Source organism: Rhinopithecus bieti, unplaced genomic scaffold (genome assembly GCF_001698545.2).
Source record: "Rhinopithecus bieti isolate Rb0 unplaced genomic scaffold, ASM169854v2 scaffold_34397, whole genome shotgun sequence".
Classification (NCBI taxonomy): Eukaryota; Metazoa; Chordata; class Mammalia; order Primates; family Cercopithecidae; genus Rhinopithecus; species Rhinopithecus bieti.
In genome coordinates, this window is record NW_016814574.1 from 625,215 (window position 1) to 644,183 (window position 18,969).

Sequence of the window (18,969 nt, forward strand, 5' to 3'; positions counted from 1 at the left end):
GGTGAAACCCCGTCTCTACTAAAAATACAAAAATTAGCCAGGTGTAGTGGCACACACCTGTAATCCCAACTACTTAGGAGGCTGAGGCAGGAGAATCGCTTGAACCCAGAAGGCAGAGGTTGCAGTGAGCCGAGATCACGCCATTGCACTCCAGCCTAGGCAACAGGAGTGAAACTCCGTCTCAAAAAAAAAAAAAAAAAAAAAAGAAATGGGGACGGGCCAGGCACGGGAGCTCATGTCTGTTATCCTACCTAGCAACTTGGGAGGCTGAGGTGGGCAGATCACTTGTGCTCAGGAGTTCAAGATCAGCCTGGGCAACAAAGTGAGACCTTGTCTCTATAAAAAATAAAAAAAAATAATTAGCCAGGCCTGGTGGTACACACTTGTAGTCCCAGCTACTCAGGAGGATGAGGAGGGGCGATCCCTTGAGCCAGGGAGGTCAAGGATGCAGTGAACTCTGATCCCACCACTGCACTCCAGTCTGGGCAACAGAGTGAGACCCTGTCTCAAAACAAAAAGGGGGGACATGGCTTAAGCACATAAGCATTTTTGTCCATCACAGCCATACATTTCTGGTTTTTTGTTTGTTGGTTTTCTGGAGACAGGATCTAGCTCTGTCATCCGGTCTGAAGTGCAGCAGCCCAATCAGCGTTTACTGCAGCACTGACCTCTGGGGCACATCCACCTCAGCCTCCCCAGTAGCTGGGACTATAGGTGCATGCTACCACACCTGGCTAACTTTATTTATTTAGAGATAGAGTTTCGCTCTTGTCGCCCAGGCTGGAGTGTAGTGGCATGTTCTTGGCTCACTGCAACCTCTGCCTCCTGGATTCTCCAGCCTCAGCCTCCCAAGTAGCTGGGATTACAGGCGTCTGCCACCTTGCCCAGCTAATTTTTGTATTTTTAGTAGAGAAGGGGTTTTGACATAGCCGGCCCCTAGCTAACTTTTTAATTGTTCTTTTGTTGAGACAGGGTCTCATTATTTTGCCCAAGCTGGTCTTGAACGGGACTCAAGTGATCCTCTTGCCTTGGCCTCTCAAAGCGCTGGGACTCCAGGCATGAGCCACTGCACCTGGCCTGTTTTGAAATTTTGAAATTGTTTTTGAGACAGGGTCTCGCTCTGTCACCCAGGGTAGAGTATACTGGCACGATCTCAGCTTACTGCAATCTCCATCTCCTAGGCTCAAGTGATCCTCCCACCTCAGCCTCCCAAGTAGCTGGGACCAGAGGTGTGCACCACTACGCCCAGCTATTTTTTTGTAGTTTTAGTAGAGACAGGGTTTTGTCATGTTGCCCAGGCTGGTCTCAAACTCCTAAGCTCGAGATCTGCCCACCTTGGCCTCCCAAAGTGTTAAGATTACAGGCATGAGCCACCTGCCATTATGTATGTATGTATGTGTACATGTATTTATTTTTGAGACAGAGTTTCACTCTGTCTCCCAGGCTGGAGTGCAGTGGTGCAATCTCGGCTCACTGCAACCTCTGCCACCCGGGTTCAAGCAATTCTCCTGCCTCAGTCTCCAAAGAAGATGGGAATACAGGGACCTGCCACCGTGCCTAATTTTTGTACTTTTAGTAGAGGCGGGGTTTCATAATCTTGGCCAGGCTGGTCTTGAACTCCTGACCACGTGATCTACTGACCAATGCCTCCCAAAGTGCTGGGATTACAGGTGTGAGCCACCGCACCTGGTCACTATTTATTTATTTTTTGAGAGGGAGTCTTGCTGTCATGCCCAGGCATGAGTGCAGTGGGGCGATTTCAGCTTACTGCAACCTCTGCCTCCCGGGTTCAAGCGATTCTCCTACCTCAGTCTCTGGAGTAGCTGGGATTACAGGCGTGCGCCCAAAACGCCTAGCTAATTTTTGTACTTTTAGTAGAGACAAGGTTTCCCCATGTTGGCCAGGCTGGTCTCGACCTCCTGACCTCGGGTGATCCGCCGCCTCGGCCTCCCAAAGTGCTAGGATTACAGGTGTGAGCCACCATGCCCAGCCTGTTTGTTTCAAGTAGGGTAGAATCAATATTTTTTGTTGTTATCCTTGGGATTTCTGCCCATTTGATCATAAGAGGGGGTGTTAGAAGCCCTCCTTGAAAGATCTACACGTAGGATGAAAAACATTTACTGAAGAAGATGCCTAGATACAGCCTCACAGTATGAGCTCATGGTTCAGTGCACTCTTAGATGAGGAAAACAAATGAAATAAATGGCTCATTTCCCTAATTTTACATAAAATACTTTATGTTAGGTGAATCGTCTCCCTTTGTGTCCTTTTATTTTGGCTTTAGGATAGGAAAATGTCAGAGAAAAGGCCATACTTTTTTTTTTTTTTTTTTTTTTTGGGGGGGGGCTCGCCCTGGTGCCCAGACTGGGGCGCAGGGGCGGCAGCTCCGCCTCCCGGGTTCATGCCATTCTCCTGCCTCAGTCTCCCAAGTAGCTGGGACTACAGGCGCCCGCCACCTCGCCCAGCTAGTTTCTTGTATTTTTAGTAGAGACGGGGTTTCACCATGTTAGCCAGGATGGTCTCGATCTCCTGACCTCGTGATCCGCCCATCTCAGCCTCCCAAAGTGCTGGGATTACAGGCTTGAGCCACCGCGCCCGGCAAGGCCATACTTTCATGGTTTAGTAATCATCAGCATCAAATGGGTCTTGAAACTGAAAGCAGAAGAGGTTAGTGTAAGACTTTATTTTAGGTGCCAGAGGCTTCTCTCATTTCTTGCATTGATAGGATAAGAAAATCTGCAGAAAAAAGGCATGTTTAGGGTCAGCAGTTCTGTGGCTGCAAAAGGCCCACAGATGCACAACGGTGATTTCATAGTTTAAGTATGAAAAAGCAACATGATTAAATTTAAAAATTTCTTTCATGAAGAATTCCTCAAATTGAAAGAATTACTCAGATGAAGAGACATCTACAGATATAAGGAGGATCTTAGGACTCCTCTACTGCTATTTCTTCTTATTTATTTAGAGACAGAGTCTCACCCTGTTACCCAGGCGTGATCTTGGCTCACTGCAACCTCTGCCTCTCGGGTTCAAGTGATTCTCCCACATCAGCCACCCGAGTAGCTGGGACTACAAGCATGTGCCACCACGTCCGGCTAATTTTTATATTTTTTGGTAGAGATGAGGTTTCACCATGTTGACCAGGTCAGTCTCGAATTCCTGATCTCACGTTATCCACTGCCTTGGCCTCCCAAAGTGCTGGGATTACAGGTGTGAGCCACTGTGCCTGGTCTCTTCGATTTTAAAACTGTATATAACGTTTTAGTTTCTTATACCTGCAGTAACCTAATCAATGCCTTGACAGGCATTACAGGCTGGCCTAATCCCCATTCCAATTCCCTTTTCCTTTGTCTGCCATTACCAGCGACTGGAAAGCCAAAACCTACATAATTCTGGTCAGTGAAATGTTAGTGATATTTATTGAGATTTTTTGGAAAATTATGTCTTTCTTTTTTTTTTTTTTTTTTTTTTTTTGAGGCGGAGTCTCACTCTGTCGCCGGGGACTGGAGTGCAGGTGGCCGGGATCGTCAGCTTCACGTGTCAAGCTGCCGAGGGCTCCGGGTTTACGCCATTCTCCTGCGCTCAGCCTCGCCGAGAGCTGGGACTACAGGCGCCCACCACTCGCCCCGGCTAGTTTTTGTATTTTTTTTTAAGTGAGACGGGGTTTCACGCGTGTAGCCAGGATGGTCTCGATCTCCTGACCTCGTGATTCTTGCCTGTCTCTGTGTGCCTCCCAAAGTGCTGGGATTACAGGCTTGAGCCACCGCGCCCGGCCTGGAAAATTATGTCTTTCTAGCACAGATCCTGCCCCTCCTTGGCACTCTCTCCTTCCTGTTGGAAGGTATACTGAGAACAGCCATGTTGAAACCATGAGGTAACTAGCACATACAGAGCATGTCTAAGGGGAAAAACACAATGAGCCTGGGTCCGTGACAGCACTGCCCACTGCCTACTTTGAGACCTTTATTATGTAAGTGAAATCATTAAGCTGTAAACTACTGGTTTTCAAGTTTCTGATACTTGCAGCTAAATGCAATTCCTAATTGATACAAGTAAAAGTTCTCCAAAGGAAGAGGACCCACTGCAAATAAGAATTAGCAATGAAGGAAAGAATAAATGCTATCATTCAGCTTTCTATAAAAAATACATCTCTTGGCCAGGCTCGGTGGTTCACGCCTATAATCCTAGCACTTTGGGAGGCTGAGGCAGGTGGATCACCTGATGTCGGAAGTTTGAGACCAGCCTGGCCAACATGGTGAAACCCTGTCTTCACTAAAAACACAAAAATTAGCCGGGCATGGTGACACACACCTACATATAGGTTTGTGATTTGGGAGGCTAAGGCAAGAGAATCGCTTGAACCCAGGAGGCGGAGGTTGCACTCCAGCCTGGGTGACAGAGCCAGACACCATCTCAAAAAAACCAAAAACAACAACAACAAATCTCCAGGTCAAGCGTGGTGGCTCATGCCTGTAATCCCAGCACTTTGGGAGGCTGAGGCAGGTGGGTCACTTGAGGTCAGGAGTTCAAGACCAGCCTGGCCAACATGGTGAAACCCCATCTCTACTAAAATACAAAATTAGCCAGGTGTGGTGGGGCGTGCCTGTAATCCCAGCTACTCAGGAGGCTGAGGCACAAGAATCCCTAGAACCCAGGAGGTGAAGGCTGCGGTGAGCTGAGATCGTGCCACTGAACTCCAGCCTGGGTGACAGAGTGCGACTCTGTCTCAAAAAAAAAAAAAAAAAAAAAACTCCAATCAGCATTTCCTTCCAAAGTTGAGTGATGTCAATTATATAAGTTTATTATTATCACATAGTTACTTTGAACTTATGTGTTAAGATATTGGAATATTTACTTAATAAAACATTCCTTTTCACATCTGTTGTAGGTAACATTTCCTATCAAAGACTGGGTTTCTTGGGAAGCAATCTCTGAGTCAGAAATTAGCATGCACAATGCTGCTCCTGGGACCAACATGTGAGAAGGAAAGCAGGATTGGTTAAGCAAGATGTTAAGCTTCAACGCAGTCTCAATGAAGTTCTCATCTATCTAACCTCCATGGTGAGCTCCCGGACAGCCCTTTGTTCAGTCATGGGATGCTGGCTGGCACTGACAGAAGGGATCATCTTGTGAGGTACTTTTCTTCAGTAAGGCATTCTCCACAGCCTGACAGTCAAGGGTTTCCTGTAGCACTCCTAGCATTTGGGGAATATCCTTTATTCCTAAACAGAGATCTGGGGGTATGTCACAATGTCACATATACTATGGCATATCTTGCTTTAAAAAACATAAACGCTTTTATTCCATTAGCCACCTCAGTAACCCTTAACAGTCAATTCTCTAGACTTACTGATAGTGGTGAACACACTGGTGAAGCAGAAATAGTCCACAGCATTGAGAGAAAGAAGGTGGTAAAGAAACTGCTCTCTTTCTTCTTCACAACGTAGAAAAGCGTATCGCTTATAAAGCTTCCTAGGAAAGGGTAAGACAAGCACAAGACAGTAGTATGAAAGAAAAAAAAAACAAAAGACAGTAGTATCATGTATTTTCATTATGTCTTTTTTTTTTTTTAAGACAGAGTTTTTCTCTTTTTGCCCAGGCTGGAGTGCAATGGTGCAATCTCCGCTCACTGCAACCTCCGCCTCCTGGGTTCAGGTGATTCTCCTGCCTCAGCCTCATGGGTAGCTGGGATTACAGACATGTGCCACCACGCCAGGCTAATTTTTGTATTTTCAGTAGGGATGGGGTTTCAACATGTTGGCCAGGCTGGTCTCAAACTCCTGACCTCTGGTGATCCATCTGCCTCTGCCTCCCAAAGTGCTGGGATTACCGGTGTGAGCCATTGGACCCGGCCATTTTTTCTTCTTTTGTTTCTTTCCCATTATGTCTTCTTTTTTCCAAGATGGGATCTCGCTATATTGCCCAGGCTGGTCTTGAACTCTTGGACTCAAGTGATCCACCTGCCTCAGTCTCTCAAAGTGTTGGGATTACAGGCATGAGCCACTGGGCCTGGCCCTCATTAAGCCTTGACTAAAAATAAATAGCTCCTCTTAGACAAACACATTTAATCTTGAAAAAATAGATTCATATCTATTTCAATTCATAAAATGGATATATAAACAGTTAATAAAACACTTTTAACCTAATGAGTAATTAAGAAAAAAATGCATCTATTTTATCAAACTAATAAAGACTTAAAAGTGATGACCAGTGTTGACAAGGAAGAAATGAATGCCATTCTCACAGCTGGTGGGACTGAAAATTTCAGGAAAGCAATTCAGGTAACAATTATTTTATTTTATTTTATTTATTTATTTATTTTGAGACGGAGTCTCGCTCTGTCGCCCAAACTGGAGTGCAGTGGCCGGATCTCAGCTCAGTAACAATTATTTTAAACCAATCATACCCTTTGACTCATCAATTCCACTTTTAGAACTCAGTCCTAAAGATACAGATGAAATGGGGCAAAGATTTCATTAAACAGCTACATTTAAGCACTTTCCCAAGTGTTTTATAGGTATTAATACATTTCATTCTCACTCTATGAGATAAGTCTATCAGTGCCTTTTTTATTTTTATTTTTTTGAGATGAGGTCTTGTTCTGTCACCGAGGTCACGGTAGTGCAGCGCCGACTTAGTAACAGCTCACTGCAGCCTCGACCTCCTGGGGTTAAGTGTGCCTCCCACCTCAGCCTCCCAAGTTGCTGGGACCACAAGTGCATGCTACCACGCCCAGCTAATTTTTTATTTTTAGTAGAGATGGGGTCTCACTATATTGCCCAGGCTGGTCTTGAACTCCTAGGCTCAAGCAATCCTCCCACCTTGGCCTCTCAAAGTGCTGGGATTACAGGAGTGAGCCACCAGACCCAGCCTAGTGTCATTTTACAGATGGGGAAAAGAGAGATACAGGAAAGTTAAATATCTTGTCCAAGGTCATTCAAACACTAAATAGGGAAGGCAATATTTGAACACAAGCATTCAGACCTCAGAGTTTAAACTCTTGTGATACGGTGAAATGTTTATGGTACACTGTTAAGCTAATAAAAAGGATGATATTGAATTGCAAATATAGTATATCTTAATAAGAGAACATGCATAGAAGAAAAGTACAGAAGAAAATGTGAAATATTTAGTGTTCTTTATACAGCAGGATCGTAAGTGGTTATCATTTTCCTCTTTGTACTTTGGCCACTATGAGTATAAATCACTTTTTTTTTTTGGGACAGAGTTTCACTCTTATTGCCCAGGCTGGAGTGCAATGGCACAATCTCGGCTCACTGTAACCTCTCGTCTCCCAGGTTCAAGTGATTCTCCTGCCTCAGCCTCCCAAGTAGCTGGGATTGCAGGCGTGTGCCACCACGCCCAGCTAATTTTGTATTTCTAGTAGAGATGGGGTTTCTCTATGTTGGTCAAGCTAGTCTCGAACTCCTGATCTCTGGTGATCCGCCCGCCTCAGCTTCCCAAAGTGCTAGGATTACAGGTGTGAGCCACCGTACCCAGCCTTTTTTTTTTTTTTTTTTTTTTTGAGACGGAGTCTTGCTCTGTTGTCAGGCTGGATGGAGTGCACTGGCGCGATCTCAGCTCACTGCAACCTCCGCCTCCGGGTTCAAGTGATTCTCCTGTCTCCCCTCCCGAGTAGCTGAGATTACAGACATGCGCCACCACACCCAGCTAATTTTTGTATTTTTAGTAGAGACGGGGTTTCACCATGTTGGCCAGGATGGTCTCGATCTCCTGACCTCATGATCCGCCCACCTTGGCCTCCCAAAGTGCTGGGATTACAGGTGTGAGCCACTGTGCCTGGCCAGTAACTTTTTATAATTGGAAAAAAAACAAAAACAAAAAAATGCCAGTTTTAAGAAAACAAGGTCAGATTCACAGGCTGTATGTGACACTTTATTCTTTATCAAACTTACTCTTTGGACATTAAGAATCATCTAAAATGCTCCAGGGGGTATGTAATCCAAGTGTGATATGTACAAATACAAAACTACAAAAAGCACTGGGTTACTACGATGGGACTCTAATAGACTGTCATGTCTGAGGTCTTTGTTGAATTCTCTGCCTAACTTTCCTCCTGAGAAGTCAAAGTTCTTAGCCTTCAAATTAGCACTAATGTAAATATAAGGGCAATATATTTCATCCAAGACAGCTTTTTTTTGTTTTTGTTTTTTGGAGACAGGGTCTCACTCTGTTGCCCAGGTTAGAGTGCAGTGGCACAACCTTGGCTCAAGTGATTCTCCTGACTCAGCCTCTAAGTAGCTGGGAATACACGTGCATGCCACCATGCCCAACTAATTTTCGTATTTTTTGTAGAGACAGAGTTCTGCCATGTTGGCTAGGCTGGTCTCAAACTCCTGACTTCAAGTGATCTGCCCACCTTGGCCTCCCAAAGTGTTGGGATTACAGGTGTGAGCCACTGCACTTGACCTCGAAGAGGGTTTCTTGATAGAGTAAACAGAAGAAATTAAAACGGTTAACAATTAATTGACATGTACTTGACTGGTTTCCTGGCTCTAAACCAGTGGTCCCCAACCTTTTTGGCACCAGGGACCAGTTTCATGGAAGATAATTTTCCCATGGCCGTTGCAGGGGCCGGGGAGGGGGAGGTGGATTCAGAATAAAATTGTTGCACCTCAGATCATCAGTCATTCGAGTCTCATAAGGAGCACGCAACCTAGATCCCTCACATGCACAGTTCGCAATAGGGTTTGTGCTCCTCTGAGAATCTAATGCTGCTGATCTGACAGGAGGTCGAGCTTAGGTGGTAATGCTTGCTTGCCTTCGGCTCATCTCCTGCTGTGCAGCCCTGGTTCCTAACAAGCCACAGACCAGTACTGGTCCATGGCCCAAGGGCTGGGAACCCTTGCTCTAAACTGCTGAATGCAAGGCTCTCAGAAGAAGCCCTTTACTGGGACCTCCTCACAGAACTTTATTATTTTTTTCTTTTTTTACTCCAGGTTTTATCTGTGTATTTTACAATATAATATAAGGTTTATATAAATTTAACCTATCTTTTGGATGTTACTGTCAGCTTGTGTGAACTAGCTAGCTTTCTGCCTGATTCTGGCAGGGCTTTTTCTTTTTTTTTTTTTGAGACAGTCTCGCACTGTCGCCCAGACTGGAGTGCAGTGATGCGATCTCAGCTCACTGCAACCTCCACCTCCCAAGTTCAAGTGATTCTCCTGCCTCAGCCTCCTGAATAGCCATGACTACAGGTGTGCGCCACCATGCCCTGCTAATTTTTGTATTTTTTGTAGAGATAGGGTTTCACCATGTTACCCAAGCTGGTCTTGAATTCCTGGACTCAAGTGATCCGCCCACCTTGGCCTCCCAAAATGTTAGGATTACAGGCAACAGCCACCACTCCCAACTGCAATCTGGCCTTTGGCTGTTATATTTGGTGTGTCCTCCCTGAAACGATCAAGTATTACATCAAGACAGAGTTCTCAAAGCACATGCCTGTTAGATAAAGAAGAATGCACGTGCACAGGAAACAGCACTTCATACTGAAGAAGCCAGTTTGTCAGTTTACACAACTTGCTTTGTATGCACAAGGGTATAGAAACAGAAATGTATCAAAGATGGTATCTTACTTGGTGAGTGGTTGGTTAGAAAGCAACTGCTTAAGATGCTGGGACAAGAGCTTCTTTTCTAGAGACAGTCTTATCCATGCCCGAGCTCGTCCAACATCAGTCTTGATCTCACTCATGTTTTGAATATGCCTAAAGAATAGTGGTAACAGCAAAGATGTAGATCTTAAGGATAACGCTGACTAGAAAAGAAGTAAAGAGTGAACAGTACTGGGCACAGAAAGGTTATTTTATACTTAAAGGGAGCAGTTGATAATATACAATTGATGTTGATTAAATCTTTGAAGGTTCCATCTGAATCATGAAGTTAGTCTCACATCGTAATTGCCATTACAACACAAGCACATAGACAATGTCATAAGATAAAGCATTTAACACTCATTCACTCTTTCAGGCTTTATCATGTCCTTGCTGAAGACTCATAGATACCTGTAAATAAGCATTTGGTTATTCCTGATTCTCAAAAAAAAGTAATGAAGATACCTGTAAATAAGCATTTGGTTATTCCTGATTCTCAAAAAAAAGTAATGAAACAGGGTGAATACTTAAGTTGCTTTTCAAAGTAACTGTTCTATAGCATAATTAAATATCAGCCACAACTTTAATCCACTGAATTACTTTTCAAGTTGCACTGGACAACATATGGAAAATATGAAATCTTAACGTTCTATGGCATTAGAGAAAATAAGCCAGACTGCATTGATAATCTTTAATTGGCTAATTATTTTAAATATTTAAAATACAAGATCTCGCTACGTTGCCCAGGATGGTCTCAATCTCTCGGTCTCAAATGATCCTCTTCCCTCAGCCTCCCAAAGTGCATGACCCACTGCACTCGGATCTTATGATATTGCTTTAAACCCACACATTGTAAGGGTTGACTAAGTATTGTACCTAAAATATTTAAAAGATAAAAGCCTCTGCCTTCCTCATTCAATAAATCTGTGTTAGGTATCTTGATGTCTTCTAATGATTTCTTAACAGTAATTGCAAGTGATGATTCTCAGATCTGTATTTGCTTCAAACTAAGTCTAGCTGATGCAACTGTTCTGCCACATATCCTGCCATTATTTGCAGACTTTTTCTTCTGTATCGGTGGGCAGCAGGTATTTAAGGGAGTTTTAAAAACTGAACAAAAGAAGCTATAAAATAGTTTAGGATGGGCACAATGGCTCAAGTCTGTAATCCCAGCCCTTTGGGAGGCCGAGGCGGGAGAATCACTTGAGCCCAGGAGTTCAAGGGCAGCCTGGGCAACATTAGACCCCATTTTGGCCGGGTACGGTGGTTCACACCTGTAATCCCAGCACTTTGGGAGGCCGAGGCGGGTGGATCACGAGGTCAGATCGAGATCATCCTGGCTAACATGGTAAAACCCTGTCTCTACTAAAAACACAAAAAATTCACCAGGAATGGTGGCACATGCCTGTAGTCTCAGCTACTCAGGAGGCTGAGGGAGCAGAATTACTTGAACCTGGGAGGCGGAGGTTGCAGTGAGCTGAGATCGTGACACTGCACTCCAGCCTGGGCAACAGAATGAGACTCCATCTCAAAAAAAAAAAAAAAAAAAAAAAAAAAAAAACCCTGTCTCTAGAGTGAAAATCAAAAAAATTAGCTGGGCGTGGTGGCAGGTGCCTGTAATTCCAGCAACTTGGGAGGCTGAGGCAGAAGGATTGCTTGAGCCTGGGAAGTTGAGGCTGCAGACAGTGGCGATTTCACCACTGAACTCCAGCCTGGGTGACAAAGCAAGACCCTGTCGCTAAAGTAAAATAAAATAAAAAAATTTAGAGACGCTTTAAAACTCTTCTCAGCTGCATCTTCCATTTGAATTTAATGTCAGGAAACAATACAACGGTATAAAAATAAAATAAATGAAACCATAAAAATGCTTTCTTCAGAATTACATAAGCCAAAAATATACATAGCCATAATTATTTGAGCAATTTAGTTAAAAGCCACAAAATACTTCAAAGTTATCATCACATGCTAACACATGTATTAATAACAAATACCTCATGTCCTGGATAAGAGAGACCCTGAGTGTTGGCAACATAACTCCTGACTCAGATTTTCTTCTTTCTGGTCCGAGGGCAACTATGTAGAAAAATACCAGCAAAATATTAGAAAAGTAATAAAAAATATACATGGTTCATACTAAATACTTTGAAACTGCTTTGATAAGAAAAAATTTTAACAATTTATATCATCTAGCCCAAAATGTCAAAGAACAAATTTTAAAGAAAATAGAGTCTTGCTCTGTCACTGAGCTTGGAGTGCAGGGTGCAGTGGTGTGATTGTGGCTCACTGCAGCCTTGACCTCCTGGGCTCAAGCAATCCTCCCAACGTAGCCCTGTCCAGAGTAACTGGGATTACAGGTGTGCACCACCACACATGGCTCATTTTAAAAATTTTTTGTAGAGATGGGGGTCTTCCTATGTCTGGGCTATTTTATTAACACAGTAAATCAGCTATTTTCTTTTCTTTTCTTTTTTTTTTTTTTTGAGATGGAGTTTTGCTCTTGTTGCCTATGCTGGAGTGCAATGGTGCGATCTCAGCTCACCGCAACCTCCACCTCCCGTGTCCAAGTGATTCTCCCGCCTCAGTCTCTCGAGTAGCTGGGATTATAGGCATGCACCACCATACCCGGCTAATTTTTTTGTATTTTTAGGACAGACAGGGTTTCTCCATGTTGGTCAGGCTGGTCTCAAACTCCCAATCTGAGGTGATCCGCCTGCCTTGGCCTCCCAAAGTGCTGGAATTACAGACGTGAACCACTGTGCCCAGACCCAGCTGTTTTCTTTCTATGTAATCTGGAACTGCTTTTGGAAATTTTAAACGAATCACAAAAGACCACCTAGCAAACGATGCAATGTGTACAAATTCTGGCCATAAAAACCAGGCACTTTTTTTTTTTTTTTTTTTTTTTTTTTTTTTTTTTTTAACATAGTCTTGCTGTTGCCCAGGCTGAAGTGCAGTGGTGTGATCTTGGCTCACTGCAACCTCTGCCTCCTTGGTTCAAGCAATTCTCATGCCTCAGCCTCCCAAGCAGCTGGGACTACAGGCGTGCGCCACCACGCCCAGCTAATTTTTGTATTTTTTAGTAGAAACGGGGTCTCACCATGTTGACCAGCTGGTCTTGAACTCCTGAACTCAAGTGATCCACCGGCCTTGGTCTCCCAAAGTGCTGGGAATACAGGTGTTAGCCACCATGCCCGGCCAGTTACTTTCTAGTTACTCGTTCTAATAGCTCTAGATAATTACATGAAAGCAATGTATATAAATTAAGCTACTAAAAATGTGAAACATCTCTGGGCTCATGAATTGAAGTCGCACAATTAAACTCTTGAAGAGTGAAAAAAAATCCTGTGTGCGGTAGCTCAGTCCTGGAATCCCAACACTTTGGGAGGCCAAGGCAGGAGGATTACTTGAGCCCACGACTTCAAGACCAGCCTGGGAAACATAGGGAGACCAGCCTGGACTACACAGAAAGACCCTGGTTTTGCAAATAATTATATGGGTTTGGACAATGGGAAGCTAAATATATATATATATGTCTTTTTTTCAATTAGCTTTTTCTTTTTTTTTGTTAGCTGAGCATGGTGGTGTTCACCTGTAGTACCAGTTGCTTGGGAGGCTGAGGTAGGAGGATCACCTGAGCTTACCACTGCACTCCAGCCTGGGCAACAGAATGAGATTGTCTCTAAAAAAAAAAAAAAAAAAAAAAAAAAGAGGCCGGGCACAGTGGCTCACGCCTGTAATCCCAACACTTTGGGAGGCCAAGGCGGACAGATCACGAGGTCAGGAGATCAACACTACCCTGGCTAACATGGTGAAACCCCATCTCTACTAAAAAATACAAAAAATTAGCTGGGCTTGGTGGCAGGTGCCTGTAGTCCCAGCTACTCAGAAGGCTGAGGCAGGAGAATGGCGTGAACCTGGGAGGTAGAGCTTGCAGTGAGCCGAGATCGTCCCACTGCACTCAAGCCTGGGCAACAGAGCGAGACTCTGTCTCAAAAAAAAAAAAAAAAAAAAAAATCTAAGATTTCAGGCTCTTCAGTCTGGTAAGTTTCTACCTTGAAGTTCAAAGTCCAAACTACAGTAATTATAGCATGCAAAGTGAGTAATCTAAATAGACACTAAGTATAATGTCCATGAATATTCTCTTATGAAGCCTGAATAGCTAACATTTATGAAAGAATAGCTAACATTTATGATAGCTAACAATTATGGGATTACAGGTGCATGCCACCACACCTGGCTAATTTTTGTACTTTTTGTAGAGACGGGGTTTTGTCTCTATGTATGAAAGAAGGAAAGATTATTCTCATACAGCAACAGCAAAGCAAAGATCTATTGGCTAATATATTGTAGTTGCAGTGTTTGCTCTCATGCTTAATGAGAGGCCATGGAGTTTAGGCCTTTCATTTCTATCTTCTCATCTATAAATATAAATGAAATTCCAACATCATACTCAGCAAATACACCTATATAAGTAGAATGGAGAATGCGAATTTTTGCTGTATATTAAACCTGCCATTTTCTCAGTTTTTAGATTCTTTCTACTTTGGGGGGCTGGGATACAATACCAAAACACATAAATATATATGAAGTTGGCACTAAGGGAAGACAGGGAACGTTTTGGTGTATTATGATCCCTATGCTTTTGACACTGGCAGGTATAAATGAGTACTGATGGGGTTGCCAGAAGGAAGAGGTTGTGGCCAGGCCAATCGAAAAGCACTACTTTCGAGGGCCTTCCATACCATGTGATGATAAATAGGACATTCGTTGTGGCGATTTTGGGAGGGAGTTTCAATGGGGCACTAGACCCATTCATCTTGACACCCAGGAGGTAATAAATGCTGAGGAAATTGTTCCAGACTTGCAGGGAATGTGTTGTGTTACTGAACAAAGCGCATCTTTTTTTTTTTTTTTTTTAGATAGGGTCTCACTCTGTCGCCCAGGTTGGAGCGCAGCAGCATGATCTTGGCTCACTGCAGCCTCCATCTCCGGGCTCAGCGATCCTCCAACCTCAGCCTCTTGATAGCTGGGATTACAGGTGCGTGCCACCACACCTGGCTAATTTTTGTATTTTTTGTAGAGACAGGGTTTTGTTTCTATGTTTATGTTGCCCAGGCTGGACTCAAACTCTTGGACTCAAGCAATCTGCCTGCCTCGGCCTCCCAAAGTGCTGGGATTACAAGCATGAGCCATCACACCCAGCCACATCTTGCTTTTTGAGGACAAAGTGAGATGGCTCAGAGAATGCCTCTGTACTCCAGATGATTAGACAAGATGAAAGATGGCCACACAGGAGGTAAGAAATAGATTGACAGAGGAAAAAAGGGGAGTTGAAACCATAATTAACAAGTTGGCTAGAAGGAAACATGACAACCAGAAGTAATCATGCCTCTCAAACTAGAGAGCAAGTGAGAAACTTCGTTTTAAATAATAAGAGATGGGGGTCTCACTATGTTGCTCAGGCCGGTCTCAAACACCTGGCTCAAGGAATCCTCTCACCTTGGCCCCCTAAAGTGCTGGAATTACATGTGTGAGCCAGCATGCTTGGCAATTCCTGTTGTTTAAACTACTCAGTTTGTGGTACTCTATTATGGTGGCCCTAGGAAATGAATGTGGAAATTTATTAGTGACTCTGGAGAGAAGAGTTTAAAAGCCTGTGAGCAGAGGGCAGATTAGGGGTTTGGAAATGGAACCACTTCTTTTACCTAGAGACCTAAAATCTAAGATTTCCATGAAGCCTACTCCAGCTAGAAGAGAATTTTATAAACTATATAAATGTATACTTCCATTACTATTTCTTAATTGAAAATACTCAAGGCCACTTTCTCCTTCAAAATAAAGATTCATGGATTTAATTCTCGGCTACAAGAATTTGCTCATCTGCCTGAATCAAACTACAAAATTAGCCGGATGTGGTGGCGCATGCCTGTAATCCCAGCTACTTGAGAGGCTGAGGCAGGAGAATCGCTTGAACGTGGGAGGTGCAGGTTGCAGTGAGCCGAGATCATGCCATTGCATCCAGTCTGGGCAACAAGAGCGAGTGAAACTCCGTCTCAAAAAAAAAAAAAAGAATGAACACAAGTTAAACATTTTGTTTATTTTCTATTTGGAGTGGTGAATTTTATAAATGTAGCACAGACAGCACGTTTTTGAGGGCAGAGATTGTATATTTCTACAGAACCATGTACAGTCTATAGGTAGGTAATTAATAGAAAATTTCTGATGAAGGTAAGATGAAGAGTGACTCAAAATTCCTGGGTTATCTCCAGAAAAAACACTTAAAAGCAGCATTTCTGGCCAGGCGCGGTGGCTTACACCTGTAATCCCAGCACTTTGGGAGGCTGAGGTGGGTGGATCACCTGAGATCAGGAGTTCAAGACGAGCCTGGCCAACATGGTGAACCCCGTTTCTACTAAAAATGCAAAAATTCACCAGGTGTGGTGGCACGTGCCTGTAATCTCAGCTACTCAGGAGGCTGAGGCAGGAGAATCGCTTGAACCCAGTAAGTGGAGGTTGCACTGAGCCAAGACTGTGCCATTGCACTCCAGCCCAGGCAAGAAAAGCAAAACTCCATCTCAAAAAAAAAAAAAGGAAAAAAGGCAGCATTTCCATTCCCTTCAGTGGAAGGGTTCTACACCTACGCCCTGCCAAAATCCATTTCCAGTTACTAGTAGAACCTTGTCTGAAGGTGCAAAGTTTAAGAACTGGCTCAACATTTTTATTTATTGTTACTATTTTTTGGGGACAGGGTCTTGCTCTGTCACCCAAGCTGGAGTGCAGTGGTGGGATCACAGTACTCACTGTAGCCTCAACCCTGTGGGCTCAAGTGATCCTCCCACCTCAGCCTCCCAAGCATTTGGGACCACACATGTGTGCCACTATACCTGGCTAATTAAGACAAAAAACTTTTTTTTTTTTTTTTTTTTTGTAGAGACAGGGTCTCACTATGTTACCTTGGCTGGTCTCAAACTCTTGGGCTCAAGTGATCCTTCCACCTCAGCCTCCCAAAGTGTTGGGATTACAGGACTAGGTCACCATACCCAGCCTTCCAACACTTTTTTTTTTTTGAGACAGCATCTTGCTCTGTTGCCCAAGTTGGAGTGCAATGACATGATCTTGGCTCACTGCAACCTCTGCCTCCTGGGTTCAAGAGATACTCATGCCTCAGCCTCCCGAGTAGTTGGGATAACAGGTGTGTACCACCATACCCAGCTGACTTTTATATTTTTAGTAGAGACGGGGTTTCACCATGTTGGCCAGGCTGGTGTCAAACTCCTGGCCTCAAGTAATTTGCCCTGCTTAAGTTCCCACAGTGCTGGAATTACAGGCATGAGCCACCACACCCAGTCCTCTCAACAAATTTAAACATTAAAACTTCTGAGTGATGTGTCAAGAACAGTCTTTGTTCTAGGACCAATTGTATTCTGAAATTCTTTCTCTAAAATAGGATGTCAAACTACTAGGTGCAGTGATCACTAGGTCAAAATTAATACTGCCTACCCACTATGGTCCTCTTGCTATCTTTCCATTCCTCTACAACTCTTAAAATGTCTCTGACTCCTGTTCAGTGCTGCTTCTGAAGACTCATGATAATAATCCAGCATCTCGTCTCATCATGATTCAATGCTAGTAAGAATAATGTTCAAACCCATCATAAATCTTTTTTTTTTTTTTTTTGACATGGAGTCTCACTCCATCGCCCAGGCTGGAGTACGGGGGAGCAGTCTTGGCTCACTGCAACCTCCATCTTCCAGGTCCAGGTTCAAGCGATTCACCTGCCTCACCCTCCTGAGTAGCTGGGATTACAGACACCCGCCACCACGCCTGGCTAATTTTTGTATTTTTAGTAGAGAGGGGGTTTCACCACGTTGGACCGGCTGGTTTCCAACTCTTCATCTCCAGTGACCCATCCACCTCGGCCTCCCAAAGTGCTGGGATTACAAGCACGAACCACCGTGCCCGGCCCACCATAAATCTTCAAGGATCTTTCCTAAATATGACAATGCAGACTGTTTATTGCCATTAATTAGGAAGCTTAATAATTGGCAAAAAAATATTTGGTAGAAAAAAATTCAGATTTTAAAAACTTAATTTTTGCGTAATTACAACTTACTCCTTAAGAATGAGAGATTTCAATTTAAACTGATGTTTTAATACATATTTTATATTCTTATAAAGATATATATATATATATATTTTGAGACAGAGTCTCACTCTGTTGCCCAGGCTGGAATGCAGTGGCATGATCTTGGCTCACTGCAACCTCTGCCTCCCAGGTTCAAGTGCTGGGATTACAGGCATTGAGTCACCACGCCTGACCTCATTTCTGTTTTTTAACAGAAAAAGTGGCAGAGGAGATGGACACTAGAGAATGCTTTTAAACTTGATCTGAATCTTTATAAATATAGTTATAGTCAGAGACAGCAGAACCTTGGCATTCTGATTGCAGGAGCTCCAGGGCAATGCAGTCAACTCATATTCCTAGCTGTCTGATTAAATACATTTAAACACTAGGTTTCTAACAATAAATACTACATTTAGGGTAGTGTTGCCCTCTAGGGGCAGTGAGGGAAAAGAAATTAGGGTAAACAAAAGGGTCTTTAGGCCGGGTGCAGTGGCTCACGCCTGTAATCCCAACACTGTGGGAGGTGAGGCAGGTGGATCACGAGGGCAGGAGATTGAGACCATCCTGGCTAACACAGTGAAACCCCGTCTCTACGAAAAATACAAAAAATTAGCTGGGTGAAGTGGCAGGTGCCTATAGTCCCAGCTACTCAGAAGGCTGAGGCAGGAGAAGGGTGTAAACCCAGCAGGCAGAGCTTGCAGTGAGCTGAGATTGCGCCACTGTATTCCAGCCTGGGCGACAGAGCGAGACTCCGTCTCAAACAAACAAAAAAACTGGGTCTTTAAGGCCAGGCATGGTGGCTCACGCCTGTTATCCCAGCACGTTGGGATACCAAGGCAGATGGATCACTTGAGGTCGGAAGTTCGAGACCAGCCTGACCAACATGGAGAAACCCTGTCTCTACTAAAAATACAAAATTAGCTGGGTGTGGTGGTGCCTGTCTGTAATCCCAGCTACTCAGGAGACTGAGGCAGGAGAATGGCTTGAGTCCAGGAGGCAGAGGTTGCAGTGAGCCGAGATCGTGCCACTGTACTCCAGCCTGGGTGACAGGAGCAAAATTCCATTTCAAAAAAAAAAAAAAAAAAAAAGGTTTAAGTTTAAATATATTTGTAATGCACTCTTTTTTTTTTTTTTTTTTTTTTTTCCTGAGATGGAGCGTTGCTCTTGTTGCCCAGGCTGGAGTGCAACAGCACAATCTCAGGTCACCGCAACCTCCGCCTCCCAGGTTTAAGC

The 18,969-nt window shown here is 43.8% G+C and overlaps 1 protein-coding gene across 3 annotated transcripts in view; it reads right to left on the bottom strand.

The window, feature by feature from the left end:
• DENND5B (DENN domain containing 5B) overlaps nucleotides 1–18,969 on the bottom strand; it is a 190,298-nt gene that overhangs the window by 2,150 nt on the left and 169,179 nt on the right. For all 3 annotated transcript variants that reach the window (XM_017851477.1, XM_017851476.1, XM_017851478.1), the window contains 3 exons: nucleotides 11,603–11,684; nucleotides 9,597–9,725; nucleotides 5,351–5,472 (listed from right to left, as the gene is read on the bottom strand). In XM_017851477.1, coding sequence (XP_017706966.1) covers nucleotides 5,351–5,472; nucleotides 9,597–9,725; nucleotides 11,603–11,684 — 333 coding nt within the window. The remainder of the gene's footprint in view (nucleotides 1–5,350; nucleotides 5,473–9,596; nucleotides 9,726–11,602; nucleotides 11,685–18,969) is intronic.